The sequence below is a fragment of the Polypterus senegalus genome, chromosome 13, assembly GCF_016835505.1.
Source record: "Polypterus senegalus isolate Bchr_013 chromosome 13, ASM1683550v1, whole genome shotgun sequence".
Lineage (NCBI taxonomy): Eukaryota > Metazoa > Chordata > Cladistia > Polypteriformes > Polypteridae > Polypterus > Polypterus senegalus.
This window is the reverse complement of record NC_053166.1, coordinates 135741798-135766922: the sequence shown is the minus strand read 5'-3', so window position 1 is coordinate 135766922 and position 25125 is coordinate 135741798. Positions and strand designations below refer to the sequence as shown.

The 25125-nt window shown below is 35.5% G+C and overlaps 1 protein-coding gene across 3 annotated transcripts; it reads right to left on the bottom strand.

Annotated features, from left to right (window-relative positions):
* Nucleotides 1–31: 31 nt before the first annotated feature.
* ap5z1 (adaptor related protein complex 5 subunit zeta 1) lies at nt 32–24845 on the bottom strand. Of its 3 annotated transcripts, none has more exons than XM_039774026.1 (17): nt 24561–24845; nt 22632–22769; nt 22161–22347; nt 20176–20320; nt 19372–19484; nt 18920–19088; nt 18044–18184; nt 17900–17937; nt 16694–16856; nt 15822–16000; nt 13714–13856; nt 11832–11981; nt 11468–11579; nt 6276–6373; nt 2808–2940; nt 757–971; nt 32–470 (listed from the first exon to the last, which is right to left on the bottom strand). In XM_039774026.1, the coding sequence occupies exons 1-17, from the start codon at nt 24566–24568 to the stop codon at nt 188–190; spliced, it is 2415 nt and encodes an 804-aa protein (XP_039629960.1). In that variant the 5' UTR covers nt 24569–24845; the 3' UTR covers nt 32–187. The 3 variants fall into 3 exon arrangements, with proteins under 3 accessions (XP_039629960.1, XP_039629959.1, XP_039629962.1); XM_039774025.1 differs by lacking the exon at nt 24561–24845 and adding an exon at nt 24257–24553; XM_039774028.1 differs by lacking the exon at nt 24561–24845 and adding an exon at nt 24257–24553 and having other exon boundaries at nt 22161–22254.
* Between the last annotated feature and the right edge of the window lie 280 nt (nt 24846–25125).

Sequence of the window (25125 nt, the reverse complement as noted above, 5' to 3'; positions counted from 1 at the left end):
AACTTTTAATAAACTAAAAAAATAAAACAACTTTGCAGCCAACATATTTTATTTTTAAAGGTTCAATCAATTATTAAAGCTCTTAGATTGACACACATACATTTTATACACATACATATACACACACACAGATTTGTGTAGAAGCATTTCTTGGAGTTCAGGTTCTTAAAGAAGACTGAAGGTAAGGTTAATCTGGACACAATGCAGGAGAAAAGCCCGACTCCCTCTGTAGGACTGCACTCATAGTGCGCATGACTAGTGGCAGAGCTGCACTTGTATCCCTGTGCCACTGTGGATTAATCCCATCCATGGAAGGTGCCAGCACAAACTGAGCCACACTTGGCAACTTCAGTAGGTTGATCAGTTCATTGGCACGAGCGACAATCTCTTCTGTATCATCCTCACTGTAACATGAAGATGCTGCCTTTTTGTGTGCAAATGTGCTCATTTTGGAGAGGCACAATGAAACTCTGGATGAAAACAAAAATCCAAGCATTTCACAGCAGTATTCTTCCTCTCTACAATGCCTCCCTGTTTTTCTGCATACTTACCAAAGCAGTTATACTCTCCACCGTAATACTTAATTTACATAATGATTTTTTTTTAACAATTTCAAAAGCAAATGAAGAGCATGTACTTATGTTGCCTAATGACCAATTATGCACAGTTTCACTGTGGAAAATCTGAATGCAGCATGTGAACCTTTAAACACAGTAAAAATATTTATTCAGAAAATGAACCTCAATAAGCACATACCTTGGGATGAGGTCCTGACTTCGTGAAGCAAGTTTGGCTAACGTTGTCATAAGCACAGTAATCACTCGGGGATTATGTACGTGCAAGCCAGTGCACTGCCTGACTTGGGTAATTTCAAACAGAACAGCTTCTAAAGTTTCAAAGAACAAGGTAATCTGCTCCACAGTGCACCTTCTGTCATAAGAGACAGACAGGTATTCGCCGACAGCCCAGACCTAACAAACACACACAAAAAACTTTGAAGATTTATTTCCCTATTTTCACTATTTTAGTTTGGGGTCTTTGCCCCATTTTGTTTTTTAGCATTTTATTTTATCCTTACAAAATACAGCACAGTTGAAACATGGTACTTCATCAAAACAGCAATCAGAACAATTCACTTCTTATACAGCCCAGTCATTGTTGGTGTCGAGTTTGCCCTTTATTCCTGTGTCTGAACAGATTTTTCTTTGGTACTGGGGTTCTGCACCCACATCCTAAAACATCTGCATTAAAAATGCTGGCTATTTTAAATTGGCCCCATATGAGGGAACACTGTGTTGGACTAGCAGCTGATCCAGGTTTGGTTCTGGTCCACTTCCACACAAATTGGATTAAGCAAGCTTGATAATATTAAATTACATTATTATCAGACTTATACACACTGCATGCAGGTGAACAGAATAGTGTAACACAAATATTTCACAATTTAAATTAAATAAAATCAAAACATTTTGTCTTCCTTTGAGATTATTCATTTTGCTCAAATCACTTCATTAAAGGCCCTATATCAACCCTCAGATCGCATTTTGTCAGTTTATTGGTTCATTTGCCAATCATGCAAAAATTGCTGAAAGGATTTTCATGAAATTTTGCATGTAGGTTACTGTTGGTTCAACTTAAAATACAGACCATTTCAAAAAATTATCACAGAGGGTGGTTGTAATGGGGGGCAACCTAAAAACTGTGCGTTACTCCCAAAAGCTTTTTTCGATTTTAATGAGATTTTGCATGTATAATAAAGCTGTACCACTTCAAAATCCAGGTTACATGCCGTTTCAAAAATTTCATGGGTAAGGATGGAAGAAAAAAATGCATCATTGTAATTCAGCTGAGTCAAAATTAGTAAAATTTTGCAAGCATATTATTGTTGATACAAAAAAATGTCCTTCAAGAAAGATACAAAACCAAAACTGCTTTAGCACACCAAAACGGTTCAGCCAATGGTAATGAATTTGGCATACTGTTTAAGTCTGCCTGTACTTACAGCGAAGGCTACACTTCATGTCAGTGGTTCAATGGCTTGTGGTGTGATGGGGGGTCAAAATAAAAATCACACATTGATCAAAAACGACTGTCTACTGTCTTGAAATTTTCTACATTATGGATAATGCAATTTAATAATATATTTATGTATGTACAGTATTTTTCTTTTAATTAAGTATATATTTAAACCCAATATAAATAGCAAAATCTGCCATATGTACTGATCCTAAACAGAAGCTACATGTTTAGCAACATATTTTAACATGCAATATGAATAATTCATGCCACATTTAAATAGAAAAATACTCACTAATGCAAATCTATACTATTTGGATAATATATAAATACTACATATTCTCTTCACGACTAATATCACTTTCAGTATCCCTCTATCCATTAGTTTATTTAACCTACTGAACCCTTTTCAAAATAGTGTGGAACCAGGCGTCTACCCAAGCATCATCAGGCACCAGATGACACGGATGAGCCTCTGGGCCACTGCAACACACGCCTGCATACAGCTCCACACTCACTCAGTTTTCGTAAAATGTTTGTAATTATGTACACAAAATTACATTTTCTTTGTAGGTAATGAAGTACAATTATGTTTTAATATAGTAGAATATAACATAAAAGCAGTCTTGCTTGAATTAATTACAGAAGAACATGCAAAACAAGCAAAGAAAAGATCTGCCGGTGTGATATTCTGTAAACTTTGATAAGTTACAGCAGGTAAAAATATGTAGCAATGCTCTTTACACCAAAACAAGAAAAGTCAGCATAGGGAAGTCTTGCTGAGTACTTACCACATATGTGAAAAAGTTCTCTTTGTTCTGGATGTTTCCAGTTGCACCCAGAAATTCCAGGAGCTCCTTAGACTGCTCCACAATCAACGGAGGGTGCAGCCTACACAGAACAAGAAACTGAGAACTGAAGACCCTGTAATGTGAAATAAGCAGGGGGTCATGGCATTGTACCTCATCATATGTAATCTCACTGCTTCAGTTATAAAAAATAAACAAACATGTTCTTTACATATGATACCTATATGTTTATTCTTTATATACAGTTGGCACAGAATTGATCTGTGCAAAGTACAGAGCAGTAACAAAACATAACTTCACTAAAAGTGAGTTTTACATCCAAAAAATATTTCAAACATTTACACATACTTCAAAATAGTACATTAGGGACACACTTTTTGTCACACTGTGGTTTAATGAAATGAACTTAAGTAAAGGCCTAACTGCTACACCACACTGTTCAAGGCAAAAAACATTAAACCAAGGTATGTGTATCTCAGTATAGTGGAATGTAAGAATTATTCAGATAAGTAATAATCCCATTTTCATTTAATACATATAATTACCACTTTATTATTGCCCACTCCAAATGATCAAATTATACACTCCAGTGACAGATTTGGTTCATTGATTCAGTAAATTTGGAATCTTGGGCTTTTAAATCTTGCATAACTACATAGTAGAGTGCTTTTTTTTTACTACAGTAAGGAAGTCTTTTTTTTTATAAAAGTAACACTATCCATTGAGAATGTAATAGTTTCTCCTGTAATAACATTTTGTTTGTTTGTTTTTGCAAATATTTTGGCATACAGATTCCATTTTTGATTACTATCATTTAGATTAATTTTAAAAAAGTTTAATTTTCCAATTATTTAACTTTTTTTTTTTTACACAATGCCATTGATTTGCACATACAGTGGTGTGAAAAACTATTTGCCCCCTTCCTGATTTCTTATTCTTTTCCATGTTTGTCACACAAAATGTTTCTGATCATCAAACACATTTAATCATTAGTCAAATATAACACAAGTAAACACAAAATGCAGTTTTTAAATGATGTTTTTATTATTTAGGGAGAAAAAATCCAAACCTACATGGCCCTGTGTGAAAAAGTAATTGCCCGCTGAACCTAATAACTGGTTGGGCCACCCTTAGCAGCAATAACTGCAATCAAGCGTTTGCGATAACTTGCAATGAGTCTTTTACAGCGCTCTGGAGGAATTTTGTCCCATTCATCTTTGCAGAATTGTTGTAATTCAGCTTTATTTGAGGGTTTTCTAGCATGAACCACCTTTTTAAGGTCATGCCATAGCATCTCAATTGGATTCAGGTCAGGACTTTGACTAGGCCACTCCAAAGTCTTCATTTTGTTTTTCTTCAGCCATTCAGAGGTGGATTTGCTGGTGTGCTTTGGGTCATTGTCCTGTTGCAGCACCCAAGATCGCTTCAGCTTGAGTTGACGAACAGATGGCCGGACATTCTCCTTCAGGATTTTTTGGTAGACAGTAGAATTCATGGTTCCATCTATCACAGCAAGCCTTCCAGGTCCTGAAGCAGCAAAACAACCCCATTCCATCACACTACCACCACCATATTTTACTGTTGGTATGATGTTCTTTTTCTGAAATGCTGTGTTCCTTTTACACCAGATGTAACGGACATTTGCCTTCCAAAAGTTCAACTTTTGTCTCATCAGTCCACAAGGTATTTTCCCAAAAGTCTTGGCAATCATTGAGATGTTTCTTAGCAAAACTGAGACGAGCCCTAATGTTCTTTTGCTTAACAGTGGTTTGCGTCTTGGAAATCTGCCATGCAGGCCGTTTTTGCCCAGTCTCTTTCTTGTGGTGGAGTCGTGAACACTGACCTTAATTGAGGCAAGTGAGGCCTGCAGTTCTTTAGACATTGTCCTGGGGTCTTTTGTGACCTCTCTGATGAGTTGTCTCTGCGCTCTTGGGGTAATTTTGGTCGGCCGGCCACTCCTGGGAAGGTTCACCACTGTTCCATGTTTTTGCCATTTGTGGATAATGGCTCTCACTGTGGTTCGCTGGAGTCCCAAAGCTTTAGAAATGGCTTTATAACCTTTACCAGACTGATAGATCTCAATTACTTCTGTTCTCATTTGTTCCTGAATTTCTTTGGATCTTGGCATGATGTCTAGCTTTTGAGGTGCTTTTGGTCTACTTCTCTGTGTCAGGCAGCTCCTATTTAAGTGATTTCTTGATTGAAACAGGTGTGGCAGTAATCAGGCCTGGGGGTGGCTACGGAAATTGAACTCAGGTGTGATACACCACAGTTAGGTTATTTTTTAACAAGGGGGCAATTACTTTTTCACACAGGGCCATGAAGGTTTGGATTTTTTTTCTCCCTAAATAATAAAAACCATCATTTAAAAACTGCATTTTGTGTTTACTTGTGTTATATTTGACTAATGGTTAAATGTGTTTGATGATCAGAAACATTTTGTGTGACAAACATGCAAAAGAATAAGAAATCAGGAAGGGGGTAAATAGTTTTTCACACCACTGTATGGCCTTGCCATCACGTTTGTAACATTATCATTATTACAGTTTAAATACGTACTGCCGTCAGTCTGCATTATCCTTTGGTGATAAACAACATCTTGCATAATATAGTTAGCTTACTTTCCAAGTAGGTCCTAGCGGTAGGTTTGTATTTGTTTTTTTTTGACTGTCCTTATTGTCCACAACTTCTGATTGCCATCATGTCCTTTGATTTCTGGCTACCTGGTTATTTAAGGATCTCCTGGTTTTGACCCATTTTCAATACTATTTCCTGGGATGTTACTTATAAAAGCGTACATGGATTCAACTATGATTACCTGGGCTCCCCAAAAAAAACAGGAAAATGCATACACAGTTATTAAACATTGCATACACACATTTCTAAGAAATTTACCCTTTATAAATCACAATGCATATACGAACGCTCCTCGAACACCGCCTGGTTATAACTCTGAAATAACCATATATGGAGAATGCTAAATCAGCCTCATACATATTGCAATCATTGGCTGGAAGAGTAGCTTACCAACTTAAGAGCATTCAAGAGTCTCTGGCTGCACACTGCAACTAAGAGCACAAGATCACGTGCAGCATTATAGTGTCTCTTCTCTGCATTTTGGGCTTAGGGAAAGGCATAAGGCACAAGCATCTGAGTGGGTAGACACTATTACCTGGCATATGAATGACATGATTGCTGTTACAATTAAAAGTATAGGGCCCAAGAAAAACTGAAGATTTTCTTTTATAAACTGTGTGGAAAGCTGTACACGGACATTTTGAGCCTCTTTTTGTATGTATGCAAATTTTATAACTCTGACACATGGTCTTTTCGTTCACTCACAATAATTACTGGACACTTACATATCCCTTATTATCCCTTAATACTTTTTCTGAAATTATTCATGTAAAGTAGAAAAAAAACTGACTCTTAAAAACTACAATAACTCACCGCTGCACTTCTGTCTTGTAGTTTTGTACATCAAAAAGCAAACTACTTCTTTCCAAAAGCACTAAAATCAGCTGGTTGATCAACATCTTGTCTGTACTCTAACAAAGTAAAACAACTAGATTAAAATGTATAAATATTTTCACACTCAAATCATAAACATCATTTAATATTTAATGTAGATGCATTTGTTTTATGTCAATATTTATTTTTAAATGAGACCAATCAGTCAAATAATTAAGGTCTCAGCTGCCTGTGTTGTATAATTCAACAAATTCACTTATCTCAAAGTTCAACAGAAAACCTGCATGAAAGTCAGTGACCTTTTCTTACCTGCAGTTTAGGTTTATTCAGCATGACTTTTATGCAAATTTGAAAGCTCCTAGCTGTTAAGGGGGATTCGGTTCCACAAAATTGCTGGTCTAAACAAAAATGTAAAAGCTTGTCTGGCCCCAATTTGACTAACCTTGTAATGTCAAAGGCACCATGTGCAACAAAATCAAAAAGCATTTTAAAAGAAACACATGTGATATTGGTGCAATGTCACATTTTACAGACCATTAAAGAAACTATGAGCAATGCAGTGGAGATGTCTGATAGTTCAGCATGAACTTGATGGAGTATAAATGAATGTTTCATTTAAGTGATGTTCTCAGGATAGCCTCTGGTTTACTAACTGGAGTAGGTATACTCAGAAAATGAAGAGATGGATGCATTTATATAATTGTAAATATCTGATAATACATTTAAAAACAGTTGACCAAAACAACTGTAATCTCAATGGTTACAAAACACTGTAATATGAATGGGTCGATAAGAAAGTGGTAGGTCAGGAAGAAGATGATAATAAGGGATAACTGTACAATAAATGTTATGAACAATTACATTAGGGCAGCACGGTGGCACAGTGGTAGCGCTGTGGTAGCGCTGCTGCATCGCAGTAAGGAGGCCTGGGTTCGCTTCCCAGGTCCTCCCTGCGTGGAGTTTGCATGTTCTCCCGTGTCTGCGTGGGTTTCCTCCCACAGTCCAAAGACATGCAGGTTAGGTGTACTGCCGATCCTAAATTGTCCCTAGTGTGTGAGTGTGTGTGTGCCTTGCGGTGGGCTGGCGCCCAGCCTGGGATTTGTTTCTGCCTTGCGCCCTGTGCTGGCTGGGATTGGCTCCAGCAGACCCCCATAAACCTGTGTTAGGATATAGCAGGTTGGACAGTGACTGACAATTACATTAAAGTAAAAAAAAAAAAAAAACTTAACTTTTAAAATCTTCAATTTGCACCAGACAATTATTCAATAAATTAAGGTTAAAAACAATCTGTTAAATTTGGATTAATGACACAAAGTTGTGCATGACTGCAATAGTTCTATAAATTATGCCGAATTTGTACAAATAATTCCAAAAAAGGTTTCTCACTTTAAATCAACTTATGGATATAATGAATGTTAATATTGTGTTGACTGTTAGCTGTGGTGGCAAATATAAGGGTTGAATATTGCCTCAAGTATACTGCCTACAAAAAGTATTCACACCCTAGAAAGTTTTCACATTTTATTGCTGAACACTGAATCACAGTCGATTTAATTTGCTTTTTTGACATTGAATAGTGTCTTTCTGGTGGTCAATGTCAAAGTGAAAACAGATCTCTGTAAAGTGATCTAAATGAATTATAAATATAAAGTACAAAATATTCAGTGGGCTGGTGCACTGCCCAGGGTTTGTTTCCTGCCTTGCACCCTGTGTTGGCTGGGATTGGCTCCAGCAGACCCCCGTGACCACGGGTTGGATAATGGATGGATGGATGGAAATACAAAATAATTGATCACATAAATATTTACCCCCTTTAAGAGAGCACACCTACATCACCACGGGTGTAGTCTGTTGGTTTTAGAAGTCCCATAATTAGTTCAATGGAGATTACCAGTCTGGGGTTTCAACTGATTATAGTGTAAATGTACCTTAGCTGGAAGGTCCAGCTTGCGGTGAGTCAGAATAGTGGGCTAACCTACACAAAAACAAGAGAACACTCCAAGCAGCACAATGAAAATGTGGTTGAAACACACAAGTCAGGGGATGGAGACAACAAAATGTCCAAGTCACTGAAGATACACTGGAGTCCATTTAAATCAATCATGAAGAAATGTAAAGTGTATAGCACAGTTGGAAATCAGCCTAGAGTAGGTAACAAAATCAGAGTGATCGTGCAACCACAAGACTAGTGAGGGAAGACACTAAAAGACCTCTTAGAACTCTGCAGGAGTTACAAGCCACAGTGGCTACGACTGGAGACTGTACAAACAACAGCTGTTGCCCAGTCCTTTGCCAGTTACAGCTTTATGGGAGACTGGCAAAGAGAAAGCCAAAACATAATAAACACACATGTAAAATCTCAGCTAGGGTTTGCCAGGAAGCATGTGGAAGACTTTGAAGGCAGCTGCAATGCAAATTTTGAACACTGCTCATTATTAAAAACACACCAAGCATAGTGGTACAAGCATCATGCTGCAAGGGTCCTTCTTTACAGAAGACCCTGGAAGGCTTGTGACATTAGAGGGTAAAATGAATGCAGATTATACAGGGAACTCCTGGAGGAAAACCCTAAGTATTCTGCAAGAAATATGCACCTTGAGAGATTTATTTTCCGTTCAGACAACAACCCTAAGCAGAAAGCAAAAACTGCACAGGAATAGTTTAAAAACAGAAATAGTAATGTTGTGAAGTGGCTGAATCAAAGTCCAGTTCTCAAACCACTTGAGATTTGTTGTTGGACTTAAAAATGGCTGTTCACTCGCAATCCCCATGCATCCTGCCAGAACTGAAGCAGTTTTGCAAAGAAGAATAGCAAAAATTGTGGTGTCCAGGTATAATGCTGATCCAGAGAGAGATCTGTGCACAAAGAATCAAGTCTTTCATGGTTGACAAAGGTGCACCTAATAAATACTTAAGCAATCAATTATTTTTGTGTTTTATATTTGTAATTAATTTAGACCATTTTGTCAAAAAAGCCAAATGAAATCCTGTGTAATTCAGTGTTTTATAATAATAAAATCTAAAAACTTTCAAGGGGTGGATACTTTTTATAGGGGCTGTACATCTACACATTTTCTGAGCCCACTTCCCCCATTACCATATACTGTATTGCAGGAAGTAGCAGCTTATTTGAGTACCATTACTTGTAAAGCAAGAATCCACCCATTTTCAAAATAATAATATACATTGTACTATTGCAGGTAATGCTGTTGACTTTGTGATGCTTTTTATTTTTACTCTTCTTAATTTTCACTAAGATTTTTTGTACATGATGCTCTGATTTCTAGCTCTGTGTAGGAGATTAGTTACTACTTTGAATATTCTGCTACCATAATGAACTAAAGCAGTAGCTTACAAATTGTGCCTCTGTTCATGTAGAGCTGATATTCATAAATTGAACCATCTAAGTGGAGTTGAGAAGTCTGCTATTTGATGGTGGAGTCAATGCTGCAAATTTTTATTTGACTTGAATATCAAGTGCTTTAATAGATGTTTTGCCAGAGAAATAAATATTTTAGTGTGTAACCTACTAGTAAAACACACAAAGATGTGTGAAAAGTGTATTTTCAAAACTTCTGACACACACATAAAGCAGGGTTGCACAGGGGATGCCACGAGATTTAACCTAAGCAGCACAAGCAATAGACACAAATAAAGTTATGATGTGATCTTGAGAACCAATATATTTTATACGCCTATTTCAGCTTTGTGCAGGGCTGCATGTCAATTCAGTTCTCAAATGATACTATGACTGCTCCTGTCTACTGCTCTGTTTTCTAACAAGTTCTGTCCAATCCCCCCAAATAAACAAATAATACATGAAAATCTGACACCAAAGGATTTTTATTTTAATGAAATTGACCTTCACACGCTGGCAACTTAGACTTTACAAAGGAATGTCTACTCTAAGCTATTTGAGAAACCACAAAGAAAAAATATTGCTTGATGGAAAAATGGCAAAAAAGTGGCATTTTAGTACGTGAAGACACATGGCTGATTTAAATTTTATCTGGGCTTAAACGTTACAAACTTAAAATTTGCATTGTAGGCATGCAGTTTAGGCACTAACACTTTTTTATTTACTGAAAGTGCTTGTTTGGCTTGAGATGCCAAATTCCACTTTTGTATACTTAAGGTAGATACAGAAAGTGCACCCCATGTGCATGATGAATGTACTTTCATTAAACATTTACCATGTGTTCCTTACATGCCAACATTTACACTTTGGAGCTGCTGAGAATTATACTTTGATGTTATAAGGACTATTGTCTTCAAACACAAGTTCAACAAAATGTTTTTTTTTTTTTCTTGTTTATGCTAGCACGGAGCACATTTTGCTTCTCTATAAAACACAATTTGATTTTGCCAGTGAGTAATAAAATGGCTTGGATTGCGTAGATACTTTAATTTGAAACTAAAACCAGTGGAGATCTGCTACAGATGTCCAACTTCCCATCTCTTTTATTGTGTTATGTTAACCAGATTTGATGTTCCTTTGCACATCTGACTTCTCCATTTTTTCACCATGCTCTGAATATCTGACACTTGAAAAGAACGTCACAAAATTCTTATAATGTTAACAAGAATTTTTATAGTAGTTTTGTTCAGGGTCAAAACAGTACAATTATAGGCAATTTATCACCCCACAGTTCTCAATAATAACTACCAGTTCTTCCCTGAATACGAGTAGAAAAGGTCCTGCACCAATAACTTCTTCTACAAATCCAACTGCACACCTCAAATGCAAGTTTTTACTAGCTAGCACCCTCATTCACCCAAATTCTGTATAGGATGAGGGTGTGCATAGTGATTTACAATACTATAACCTAATAAATTAGAATCATAGCATCTCCTATAAAACTACTGCTGGAAACATTGCATGTCCTAAAGTTATAATCAGAATGGTAATTTTTAAGCTTTCTACACTCAGACTCACGCAGTTATTTCAAGAACTCCAAAACCCTGGTATTACATCAACATGGATGCAACGTATGGTGTATCATGCCTTTCTCTAATATTCACATCTTTTTATAGAGTCACCACTAACATTTGCTTTTGTACTAGACTGTTATAATATAGGCAAATGTCAATGTAGTGACAGTAATTCTGCATACTATTAACCACCTGCAAAAGGTTGGTTCAGTTACATTTATGCAAAAGCTTGAGGTTACCTGTGCTATGACATTAAAAAACACATGAAGCAGGATGGGAACTACTTGTGCACACTGCACAATCCTTGGGTATTCAGCCATGTCCATTAACACCTCATGAAGCACATTCAGCCTAGGAATAAAACAATAAATATATAAATAAATACAATTTCATTCGGACCAAGATCCTGCTATAATACACATTTACTAGAGAAAACAGAATTTTTCTAAGTTAAATTTGTTTCAAAAGGCAATTTTCTCCTAGCCATAAGTACAATTTCCAACATTGAGAGAGAAAAATGAATTCAGTCAGCCTTAATAAATTTATGAAAGAAGATAAAAGAGGTAAAGATGATCATGCTGATCTCTTATTAGGAATTAGCACCTGTCAATTGTGTCTCCAGTTCCAGCTTCACTTCTTAGCATATACAGGAACATACCCCTATAGTATGGATGTCTGAATGCGTCCATTGAGCTGGATACTTTGGAATTTTGATCCAGGGGAATCCTCTCAGAGGCTTGCAATGAATTTGACCTAAAGCAAACAGCATCAAATTTAACACAAAATATAAAGACAGCACTTTGTAAAATATTGAAGATCAATACTCTCCTATCCATTCATTTATTTTAATCTATACATTATATGAAGGGAAGTTAGACACCTATCTAAGCTACAATTTGTACAGTCTGAGAAAAAATAACGAAAAAGGTGCCATTCCATTATAAGGTGCACAACCTGTGTTTTCAGACACTCATATGAAAGCTGAAGGCTAACATTGCAAAATACATGAAAGAATCAGTTGTATAAGATATCCTAAGTGACAATCCAGAAATAAAATTTGAAATACAAAAGAAACACTCATTCTAAATGCATCTACAGTATACTCTAAATACAGGTCTACGAATCCAATCATAAGTCACAAATTATTCTCATAGACATGTGGGAGTAAAAGCGGACTATCTCAAGGAATACAGTGACCAAGCCAAAATTCAAACCCAGTCTCCTGTACATGTGAGACTGCAGTACTAACCTCTAAACACACCATCTTTTCAACTGTAATTGGTGTATTTAGCGTAAGGCAACAAAGCATTTCCTCACAAACAGACTGACTTCAAAACTGCTACAAGCAGAAAGAGATCAGTTAAAAGATTCAAAACTTTACATTTCTTTTAGCCACAATTTTTGAGTGTTCTTTTTCTAAAAACACAGAGCTATGCTGGAGATCTATCAAGTACAAAATGAATTTATTTAGGTTAACTATTAGAGCTGTTCTCCACAATTACTTTCTCAAGTTATTACATAATGGACTTTGAACAGTATAAAGTTAAAAAAAAGCAAACACAACATTGTTTTTGCTGCCTCTACTTATTTAATTCAAGGTCTAAGACTCGCATCTTTGTCTGGAAAAAAATAAATGCTACATTGTTACAGACCAGTACTATTATTGTCACATGTCCACAGTATAAAGTACTATTACTAGCATGTCTGCCCAACACAGGTTAAACAAACTGAACACAACAGATGAAGAACTCGGAGGGGTTCTACTATTAAAAGAAGTTTCAGATTTTAAAATGTTTGGTACTACCAAGCAAATAGTACCAGTGATTTTCCCTCCTAGTCTGTGTGTGACAAATGCATTTCTGATTTTCTTCAGGAGCTAAGATTTACACTAGTAGATGATGCTCTCTGATAAATGTTGATTTCAATTATGCTGTTCTTTTTGAAAGCACTCACTGCTTTGCCAACATGTTCCTTGAAACAAAAAGGTATAGACTTTTTCTGTTAGGCAATATTAACTTATGAATGACCTTCTCTACCATGTTGACAATTTACTATACATACTCATGACAGTCACAAATTAAATTAATATTCATAACACACTGTAGTTAAAAGTAAACAGCACACTTTCATAATGAAGATGACAATCTATTAGCCTTCTCTAAAATGGACATAATATTTATCAAACGTGTCACCTTCGAACCATTTCTTAAAACAATAATGTCTGTAACGCTATCTGGAACAATTAATAATTAAGCTTTCAAGTTTAATAATAAGATAAAGAATGTAATTACTACATTTAACAGTTCTGTAGTGTTTTTAGAGAAGATGGCACTTAAATAGTGATAACCTCATTGTTCATTTTTATCAAATTACACTACTCTAGGACAAATTTGGAGTCACTTTAGCCTTTCCAGTACGCAATATTTACATATCCATTAAACAAGGCTTCAAGTACTGTATTCACCACATAAGGAAGGGTACTAACCTGACCTGTATGTCAAGAACTGCTGTTAAGCAAGGAAGGTCCAGCAATGTGTGGAGAATTTCAACAGCCTTATCAGTAGTTATCAAAAATGGAAGTAAATCAATAAATTCAGGGAGGAGCGTGCTACTGTTCCATGCCAGAAACTAGAAGAAGCAACACAATGGGCAGTGTTAGCTACAGATAAAAATGGAGACTAATAGCTTTCCTGTGGTGGCATGCCCAATTTACAAAAAAATAAAATGAAAATGGTGACACTTTCCAGTACAGACAGAGGTAGAACCATTAACATACAGTAAATATTCTAGTAGTTTAGTTATGTGTCAAATTTTGTTTTTTGCATTTTTGAGAATACAGTATTTGCTTAGGACAGCAGCATTAGACATTGTGCTGTCATATGCACCTTCTATAGTTGTTAGGCTGTAAATTTTTGTGAGAAAAATCTGTTGAGCAAGTTTTAGTAAATTAAAGACAATGTGCTGCTATCTGAGCATGACTTATTTATTAGCCAATTTCTGCTTCTGCTTACTACGCTGCAGTTTATCTACAACTAAAAAAATGGAAAATGTAGCACAATACCAACATAAGCATTGCTGTCTCCTCTGTTTAACTTCTATGTAATTCATTTTCAGATTTTTGGTATATTGTGTTTAGCCATGATGAATTAAAGAGCGGGACTAAATGGTCATGGATCATTTTAAACTCTACCTCTCACTCAAAGGACATATCATGAAATTTAAAAACACGTTTTTCTACATTGTAATTTCATTAATACTTAAGGCACATATTTTAAAATATTATCATTTTCCCCCTAAAGCACAAATGTGCATGCAAATCTGGGAAAAGCTTTATTTTATACACTTAAAAGTTTGAACATAATAGACATGTCTCTTTTTTTAAAACTGCAGATCCACCCATCAATTTTGTAACACAATTATGCACTTAGCACTGAATGCAGAAGGGGAACTAACCCTGAATATGGTGCCAAAACATTACAATGTACAATCGCACAAACACACACACACACACACACACACACTCACACTCACTCACGAGGAGTCAATTTTGAGAAATCAAATAACATTATAAAGATGCACATTATAGTTTAAGAGAAAAACAGGCCAATCTAAAATAAAAAATAAATTGTGTAATTAAACTTTACTACTAATTTCCCTGATATAGAAAGACTTTTCACTATGGCCAATGCAGCTTTACTATTACTGTTATTCAGATTACTATTCATTTCTTACATAAACAAAAAGAACAGAATTAAAGCTTAAAGAGATTCTTTATGTGCCATCTGAAAGTTCCGTAGAACGGATACGAGAGGTAAATTTGGTAGAAGGGTTCACAGAGCTCTGCAAGTTTTGTTTATTTTAAAGTTCTGTTAATCTCCATTCATTTTACTGCAGTGTTTAAAATGTTTCCAAAGACTGCAACATCTCTTGGTTTTACAGCAGTTTAACTTAGAAACCTTGGACACTCTTACTTTGTGATTAAACTTCTCCTTCATTCAATAGATTTTTGAACAAACACATAAATACACTCTGATCAAACCCACAATCCACAGAAACAATGACAACATGTGTAGAGCCTTAACTGTCCTGCCAACAATCACCTGATTCACTGAATTTTTTTAGGCATGACAATCAGTTTACAGTATGAACATTGTATTGAAGGCATCAGCTAGGTTCAAACCACATTACATTAGCAAAATGTTCTTGCATGGGCAGACAACAATGAGGTCCAATCTTTGGCCGAAAAAATTAAAAGTTCAAACAAATACATTTGTCTTTTTTTAAAGACCGAGTATTTTGAAATTATAAAACTTTTAAAACAAGAATTCTGAAACCCTAGGCAGCATATTTGCTATAGTATATGAAGACAAATAGACAGAGTACAAGAAGTAAACAAAAATGTACTAACAGAACAATTCTCCTGAATGTCAACTGGAGAATGTGTAAAAATGTCCCTTTGGTTGCAAAGTTGCAAATTTATAAAATAAAAAGTTATCAAAATTTACTTGGCAACATGTCTCCAGCTTCTGCTCCATTCTACTCCAGAAAATTAATTAACATGTTAATATCTTTATACAGAGACCTGCAACTTACCTTCAACAGATTAGGAAAGCTTAACTGGAATACATTCACTCTTTCACTAAGCACCTTAACATTGGTTCTGCAGAACTGGATGAATTCAAACGCAAAAACAGAATCATGGAATAATTCAGGAGGGACATTTTCAAACAGCTGTCGGTATAGGGCTTCTGAATCAACAGCTGCTGTCTCACCTGTAAAAGTTCAATTTGTGATCAATAGCTTTCTTAGATTCTAACCATATGCTATCTCTTTCAAGTTGCTAGACCAGAAATCCTTCTGTCTTTAAAAAAAGAGCCCCTCTCCCACATCCCAAAAAAGCATGACTGCTGCAGTTAATTGGTGTCTTTAAACTGGCCTGGCGTGAGTGACTGTGGATGAGTGTGTGAATGCTCCCTACAATGGAAAGGCATCCAATATAATGCTTTTTCCGGTTTTGTGTAGTATTCAGGTTTAGAAAAACCGATAGAGAGATGGAAATGGACATAAACGTGGAGTTTACATTTAACCGAACATGCATGTTTTGGGATGTAGAAGGGAATATATGAAAATATTCAGAGAAATCTAACAACAAGAATATAAAATTCAAGCATTCAGTGTGCTAGGACCCTGGAAGCAGCACAAACAACCAATATGCCTCCAGTGTTCATGCAGATTATTAAACAATATACTGTAAAAGTATTGCAGCTTTTCTCATCAGGTTTCCATCAGCGACAGTTAGGACATCAACTATAATTTTATTTATAACTTCATTATTGTAACTGTCAAACTAAGTGCTGCTTAGAAGGAGAATAAGGGGATAAATCACAAAGGTAAAATGATTTGAACAGGAGTAAAAAAAAGACCATTAAAATAGGAATAAAAAAGTAACTACAGATGTAACTTACTGTGATTTAGATAAAATTGAGCAATTGGCAGCAATGCTCTGGAGAATAAAAGGTCACCATTGATCCTTCCATACAGAGCTTTCACACAAGGAAAGGCACGGTATACATATGAATGGTCCTCCCTACAAATGATATCCATCACGGTAACAGCTTCTATCAGGCACTGGTGGAATAAAAATGTCACACAATCAAAGCTAGAAAAAAATCTGAATCTTTTATCAAATATAGTATGTAAAGATCTAGGCCATTACACATTGCTCTTATTGAAAATCACTTTGTCCTTCACTCCATACTGAAATAAACTGACTTAACAAAATTTTAAAGAAAAGTTCTTTGATTTTTCAAGCCACCAAAATTTTGATGATCTTAGACAAGGAGTTCGGTCCAAACCAGAGGAGAAAAATTTCATGAAGGATGTACCCCAAGTACATACCTGCTTCTGCATCGCCAACCACCACGTCATGGCAGCTAAATGGCTTATTGTATTATATTATATTATTTTGAATCATGAGTGTGCAGAAACAGAAATTTAAGAAATGCTATAGAAAAATGTATTTTGCTTTAAACATGAACTACAATTAGAACGTGCACAATGTTTGCCAAAGTCTGATATTCCAACTACCACCAATACACTTTTTGAATTAATGTTTTTCAGTTCAGGGTCACAGCAAACCAAAGCCTATTCATGCATTGGGCAAGACACAAACCAGGCTTTAACTTCACAAGAAACATACATGCGGCCACTCTTACGAAGTAATCCAACAAATGATGCAACTTGGGGGAAAAAACGTGTTGGTACATGGGAGGACACACAAACTCTACAGAGGTAGTGGGTAAACAAGGAATCACACCACGGTTTTGTAACTGTGAGGTGGCAAGCAACACCAAACACTATACCATACACATCCTCCCTTATTCTACTGTCTTTAGCTAAACTTACTGAGAATATAAAAACCTAACAACACAATACAGATGGTTACATTTGATTAACACCAGTAATAATGCTGCATTATTCATTATATGTTTGACAAAAGTCATGTAGAAAGATAAGTTAGCCTGTTATCAAATGTGTGAAAACAGTGACTTCAAATAACACAGTGAATGATATCCCAGAAATTAGAAAAAGAAATCTTACTTTCTAATATTGAATAATATTCTTTTAAAAAATACTTGATCTATTGAAATACTATTGGTGGGAGTACATACAGCCTTTTGGAGCTCTGCATCTGTTCTCTTCATAGCTTCTGAAAATAAAAAGTAGCAATCTTCAGTAAGAAGATTAAACTCATAACAAATACTTATTATATATCAAAAAAGCTATTAATTGGATAAAATAAGTTTGTTTCTTACTTCTATCACTTTGCTCTATCAGACGATGACAATACTCAAAAGACTTCTCTCTCAGACGTTCTTTAGGAGGAAGTAAACGACTTGATGTGGAAGTTGCTGAAACCATCGACATGACAGAACCATCAATTTCTGATCTGTCATCTGAAAAGAAAATGTATACTAAAGCATTAGAGTAACATACTGACAATTTAAGATGGCACATTTATTTAAACACTGATTTTTATTTTTTGCTTTACTTTGTAACAAAGATCATTTTACAATAAGAAGACAACCTTTTTGTTAATAGTCACAAAAGAATTCACTATTGTGATATTATAAAACACATATACAGTTATTTCTGGTGTACAGTCTATAATAAAGTAACTACTAGCTAATTTAATTTTACAGATATGACTAATCACATTTTTGGCAGGCCTACTAAGGAGGCATTGTTTATTTAAAACCTTCTGGCAGTGGTTAATGGTCAGCTTCCCTTGTTGCTTTATATAGTACACCTACCTTAGTTACCAAATTTTTCATTTGAAAAAGATACTACAACAACAAGACAATTTCACTGAGTCAATAAATCTTCATGTCTACACCATATGTTTAATCATTATGTACATGTCAAAGAATGTTATGTCATCATTACAACAAAACTGACAAACATTACATATTTATACAATCCAAGCACATACAGCTTAAATAATAGCTATTCAGCTCAGTCTTTGTTCAAGCCAATTCCAATTAAATGCAGGTCTTAGTTGGAACAAAAATCCACAACTTAATTTACAAAATTTTAAACTTAAAACCTTATGGTTTGCTAAGAACAAATGGAATGGTTTTATTTTATTAAGAAAAACACTATACTGTAGTTAGTAAATGTTTTAGACATACCTGAATCTGCACTACTATTGTCTTCTGTAGTATAAGAGAGAAGCCATTTTCTTATCATAGAAAAAGCATGCATATTCATCCATTGGTCTTCTGTATAGCTTTGGCCAAGGCAGAGGACAGTAAAGAAATCAGCAGCAACAGTTCCATCAACTTCTGTGATTGGAACTGGCTAGAGAATTAATCCAGTGGGAAATAAATGTACAAAAATAAACATGATTAAAAAAACCAACCAAGCCAAAGAATTTCATTACAGTTTTGAATGGTGTTTAGAAAATACAAAACCTTGACATAAATGTATTTCTAGGCAAAAAAAAAACAACAAAACCTGACATTAAGAGAGACAAGATTGGTATGCTACTATACATAACAATGCATACAAAAAAGTTAATAAATATACCTCAGTTTTAAACAGTTCAAATGACCTCCAAATGACAATGAAATTTACAATCTACCTGTCGTGTTCTTGTTCCGGTAAAGAAACCCCCTGAAGACAATGGCACACCTTGCTGTGTACTGGCATAACGCAGCCAATCAACAAGCTTTTTACTGACCACGTTGATCTGATCTACATTGAAAATTGGATTAATGTACCATTAGGTGGTAATAAATACAGTAAAACATACATTGAAGTTTTTACAGAAAACCAACAGACTTTAACTGAACACTTCAGAGTTGCAGTAACAATTTTTTCCTAGTGCATCTTCCCGTTAACTGTTTTCAAATGTAGTTATGATAAATACTTACTACTACAACTCTAATGAAATGCATGTCAAACTGGTGACACCAAATTGACCCAATATAACTGAACAAGAGTAAGTGGGTAAATTTGCCCCATTATAGTCTATTGAGGCAACACATCTGCTGCTGCAAGGATTGGTTTCAGCTGCCCACAACCTTTGTATTAGAATAAGCAGTTTAAGAAAAATTACTGAACGGAGCAGTTACTTATTTAAAAACTGTCTAAAACTTATAACTTGTTATATGGCACAAATGTGTCACTTTATCTTCCTGTCTGAATATATGGAAAAGAGACACTTCTCAGCTTGATCTTGAATTGTAAACGGCTATTGCAACATGCAACAATATAATACCAATGTATTACAACATGTAAATTGGTAAAACAATGATCATATTACTATTAAAAAAATAAATGAATTGCAAAGAATGTCAAGTGGATTTTACTAAACAAAAGAAAAATACATAGACTTTGTCTGGTCATGTTACTAATCTAAAATCTTGATGAAAAAAATATTTGCCTTCATTTAAGCTCTCAGGTGAAAGGCTGATGAGCTTCAACAGGATAGGTAGCAAACATCGAGAATTGTTGCTCTCTGGCTGGCGAGTCTCTAAACACCTAACAACATGCTGACTCAATGATGAAACATCCTGCCGTTTACCAACCTGAAAATAAAAAGTAGAAAAATATCCATATGTTTTGCTGTGATAAATAAGCAAATTAGTCAAATGCTATTTCTTTTTTATATTGGAAAAAATTTACCATTCTGTTTTTATCCTCTCTGTGCTTATAAGTGATCATATTTCAAAACATTATGAAAAAAGCCTCCACAATACCATATTGAATTACTAAATCCTTAATCAAATTCTGTAGCAGCTGATTCTAACATAAAGAAAATATGTTTATGGCTTTAACATTAAGGGTTCCTGGATTTACTTTTTCTTACAATCACAGCCATGTTCATCTTTCCATTTTCTTAACTGGACAAACAGAGTAGGCCACTGGTTACCCCTAATATCTGATAGCTCCAGAGTCCTGATTCAGGTCCCACATTAACTCTTTTCAATTTCTCCAAGTGTATAAGTAGTTTTTTCACAAGGTACTATACTTTCCCTATCACATCCTAAGGACACAAAACAGGTTAACTGGCATCTGTAAATTAGCCTTGTATGAATGACTGTGTGAGCATGCCAGGAGCACTTCATCCCTTTCATGAATATCGGTAGGATAACCTCTAGCCCCAGAAACCCTGAGCTATTAATTTTGCAAGGTCTGGGCTAATTTAAATATCAGATCTCTCTTATATTTAATGTTATTCTAACTGATTGATGAAGAAATGAAATTCATATAATATTTACACAATGTTCTTGGCTCAGAGCACAACATGGGCAGTCAAACAGGAAAGAAGTGCAGAGATGAGGCAGTAACAGTAATGGAACACAAAAGTAACATGTAACATGTTCCATGGGTATTATACTTAATGTGTTGAGTCGACTGAATGGAGAAAGAAAAAAAAACTTCATTGTGATGGGATACACATAGTCAAGCCTTGGTTCTTGAATAAACCTTAAAAGATCCATGAATGCCAACTGCAGAAAACTTAATAAAAAATGAGTTAAATTAATTTAATATACTTTTTGTACTGTACTAGCTGTAATACATGTCTAAGATGGGTTGAAATCTAAAAGAACATGTATACCTCATATTTTTGATACATGGGATGTCCATTTTTGCCTGGTATAACAATACACACCTGATCCCTTTCCCTCTTTGGACTGAGCAACTCATTTGCAGCATTTCCACTCAGTGACGATCGTCAAACTGATTACTCTTATAGTGAGGGTTTTGCTGGAAAAATGTATTGGTGGTTGCTACCACATTGGTTTCATTTAGGGACTCCTACCTTTTTAAGTTCACAAAAGGCACATTGATTTATCATTGTTTTCACCCACCCATTCCCCACCACACAAAGTTATCAGTGATTAGCATTACTACTATAAACTTTGTTCATGTGACCTGAGGAGATGCAAGAAAGTCAATACCATGCTGATGTTCCCTGGGTATAAAGTTGGACAACAGAAAAAGCAGATAAAACCTTTTTTTTTTTTTAAATTAGGGCCTTATTTGATATTTTTATTATCATTTTTTTTTTTTTTAATCCTTCTACATTTTTAGCCTATCTTTAAATTTTCTTCCAAACCCTTGCAACCAGAGAGACAGTCATACATAGAGACTTGTCCTTTTATTAAGGTAGGGAATTTGCAAACACTTTAACAAAAGAACATATGAATTAGGATGTACTAGACTATATCTCTTTTTTTTTGAATTGGAGAATTGGCATTTTCAGGGACTAGGTGAGGGTCGTACAATGTGGCGGGGTCTGGAATTGAAGCACCAACCTTGCCATTTAAAGACTAATTTACAAGCTATTACACATCACTAGATCCTAAACAGTCATGTTTCTTTAATATGTTCCAAACCTATAAAGTAAAGGAAAATAACTACCTGTGCAAGAATCACTGTAGTCAAGTAACTCAAGGTTTTGCTGTCTTGAATGTCATCTAGTGTTATATCCTCAAGGTTGTACTGGGTGCTCTCTCTTAAAATTGCAGAAGACAGTGTGAATAATTGTTCACTGGACTTTGAGTAACAAAGCAGTGTCTGCAATGGATGAAGAATATCTGCAGGCAAACTTGATTTAAAAGAAAAGACAGGAAATTATCATTTTAATGTCAATTCAAGGAAAAATACATATTCATGGAAATGTCAAATTATGTAACCTTAAAGATATCAATGAATTTATAAGCACAAAAATAAATTATGTGATGCTTTCCATTTAATTTAGATATTTAAATATTTCAACTAATGATAATGCAGTAGCAACAAAGCTTACAATAATCACGATAATGGTATTTGTACACTAGAAAATTTCATTGATCCAAAGTATACAACTATAATTTAATGAGTATGACCAACCTCCTAGTGTATTTTGTTGCTGATAGAATGAGATACAGCCTCTGCAGTGAATCCACAGTTTCAATTCCATAATCTTTGCAGTGAAGTAGTTTGGATATCCTTTTATAAAACTTTTGCAGCTCATCCTCCTGTATTTCTCTGAGAATTACATAACAATAAGGAAAATATACAAAACAATTAAAAGCCAGCCATCTTCCAGACCCACTTTATACAGAGCAGGGTCACAGAAAAGCTAGAGTCTATCCAAGCAAGCATAGGGTGCAAAGTAAAAACAATTGCTGGATAAGGTGCACCAGTTCATTGCAGGGTGAGAGCACGCACGCACACACACACACACACAAGAGCCAATTTAGCAACACCTATCCACCTGATCTGAATGTCTCTGTACTATTAGGAAAACCATACTGTGTACTCCGGAGCACCTGGAGGAAACCCACGTGGACACAGGCAGAACATGCAAACTCCATGCACAGAAGAGCCAAGACAATGAAAATCATTCACATAACTTCATAAACCTGTCAATTTCAATACAGGGTAATGAGAGCTAAAGCAGCATCAGGCACAATACAAGAACGAGCCCTGGGTGAGATGTCAGTCCAATACACAGCACAATTACACACAGCCTCAAATCAGCTTAAAATATATTTAGCTTCAGTAGAATGCAAATTCATAGAAGATCTGTTTAAATAGATGCTGCTATTAAAGGTTATCGTTAGTAATTCAAACTTGGCACTGAGGCCTCAATTCTTAAGGTGTCTGGTTTAGTACGTGTGCCTAGTCACTGTGTATTCTGCGATTTTACTTTCTTTCCATCTTGATGTGGGTTTTCTGCCACATTACAATGACATGCTGACTAGGTTGACTGGCAGCTAAACAGTTTGTGGGTGAATATGATTTGCAGCGGGGTCTGTCCAGGGATGGAATCTGACTATTTTTACAGTTTCTGAATTTAATTAATCCGCATGAGGAAAATACAGGATTTTACTAGCTATTACTTAAATATCGTTCTGAGCGCGCTCGCATGCACACACACACACACACACAAGAGATAAATTACAAATTGATAGATTGCAACACTAATAAATCTGTCCCTCCCTTGTGCTGTACAACTGGGTTGGGTTTGGTTTCGCCTGCCCTCTATAAGTGGGTTAGAAGGATAGATGGGTAGTTCCAGAATATATTAATTGACTTGTACATAGACTTTATAATGATCGATATGTCTAATTCGCCTATTCCAATACACTGTCGTGGTAAACTGAGACTAGTCCCAACACACGAGAGTTTTATCACAGACTTAAAAACTGCACGTAATCGATAGCATTCATCCTTTTATTTATTATGAATATAACTAATAACCAGACAAAACAGTGCTGTTTTGCAAACGATGAAGGTATTTCAGAAACTCTTTACTTAGCAAGCAGTCAAAAAACGGAAGATTAATTTCCTATTCCGTTTGACTATTTAATAAACAATGTTTTATTAAAACACCCAGCGGCAGGTTTAAACAAAACGTTAAATATAGAGAATTTCATTTACGAAAGGTTCCTTAATAAAAATCAACGGATTCGGCATTTTTTGGATAAAGGAACTTGTACGTGAAAGTGTAAATTTGTTTTAATAATTACCTGGCCTGTTTGATTAAACTCTCTGCCCCAGCAGAAAACATATTTTCCTTTCCAATGCCTTGAAATAAACTGTAACTAATAATATAACAGAGGAACTGTACCAGTTACTTCCTAATTTGCTTGTCATAGGAGGGTTTGCTCTCAGATTTACGCATCAACTGGCTGTCAACCAGTCAAGAAAGTGTCACGTGCAGTGAGAAAGCCACAACAATCCAATGACCGAGAAGAAACTACATCCGGTGCGATCTATTTGTCAAAATAAAAGTACTCTTTAGAAAAAAAAAAACGTAATTTCGAAACTCGCCCATTCATGCGTTGTATTTCGTATGTTCATCCATTTCAGTGTCGCATAGGCAGGTGTACTTTTTTCAGCTTTATCCTTATTTTGCTTTCTTAGTTGTCCATGCAAAACAAGCATTTCTCAACCCAATTTTAACCAGTTCATTGAAGCCAAAGTCAGTGTACAGGTCATCAGTCCATCACAGGACCCACACACGCAGGCACCCACATGGTTCATGAGGCAATTCCCAGTAAATATTTAAATGCTTGCTATTGCAAACGAACACTGCATTGTTCAAATCTACCGCTGCATTTTCGTCAGGTTGTTTTGCAAGCTGAAGTCTTTTATTCTATAAAAGTTCACGTTTAAAGGAAGTGGGCTGGTGTTTTTGCGTTACTGACAGCAACACGTCACATGTCCTCTGACCTGTAAGAGGTTAAGAACCTTCAATAATGACCAACGGTCCTGTACGCCGCGTAAAGATGTACACTGCTGCCTTGTAATTCGATGTTGTTTGTTGTATTTATCTTTTCAAATGCTCAGTAATTGTGCCTACAAATTGTAAAATCAACATTGATAGGATGCTTAC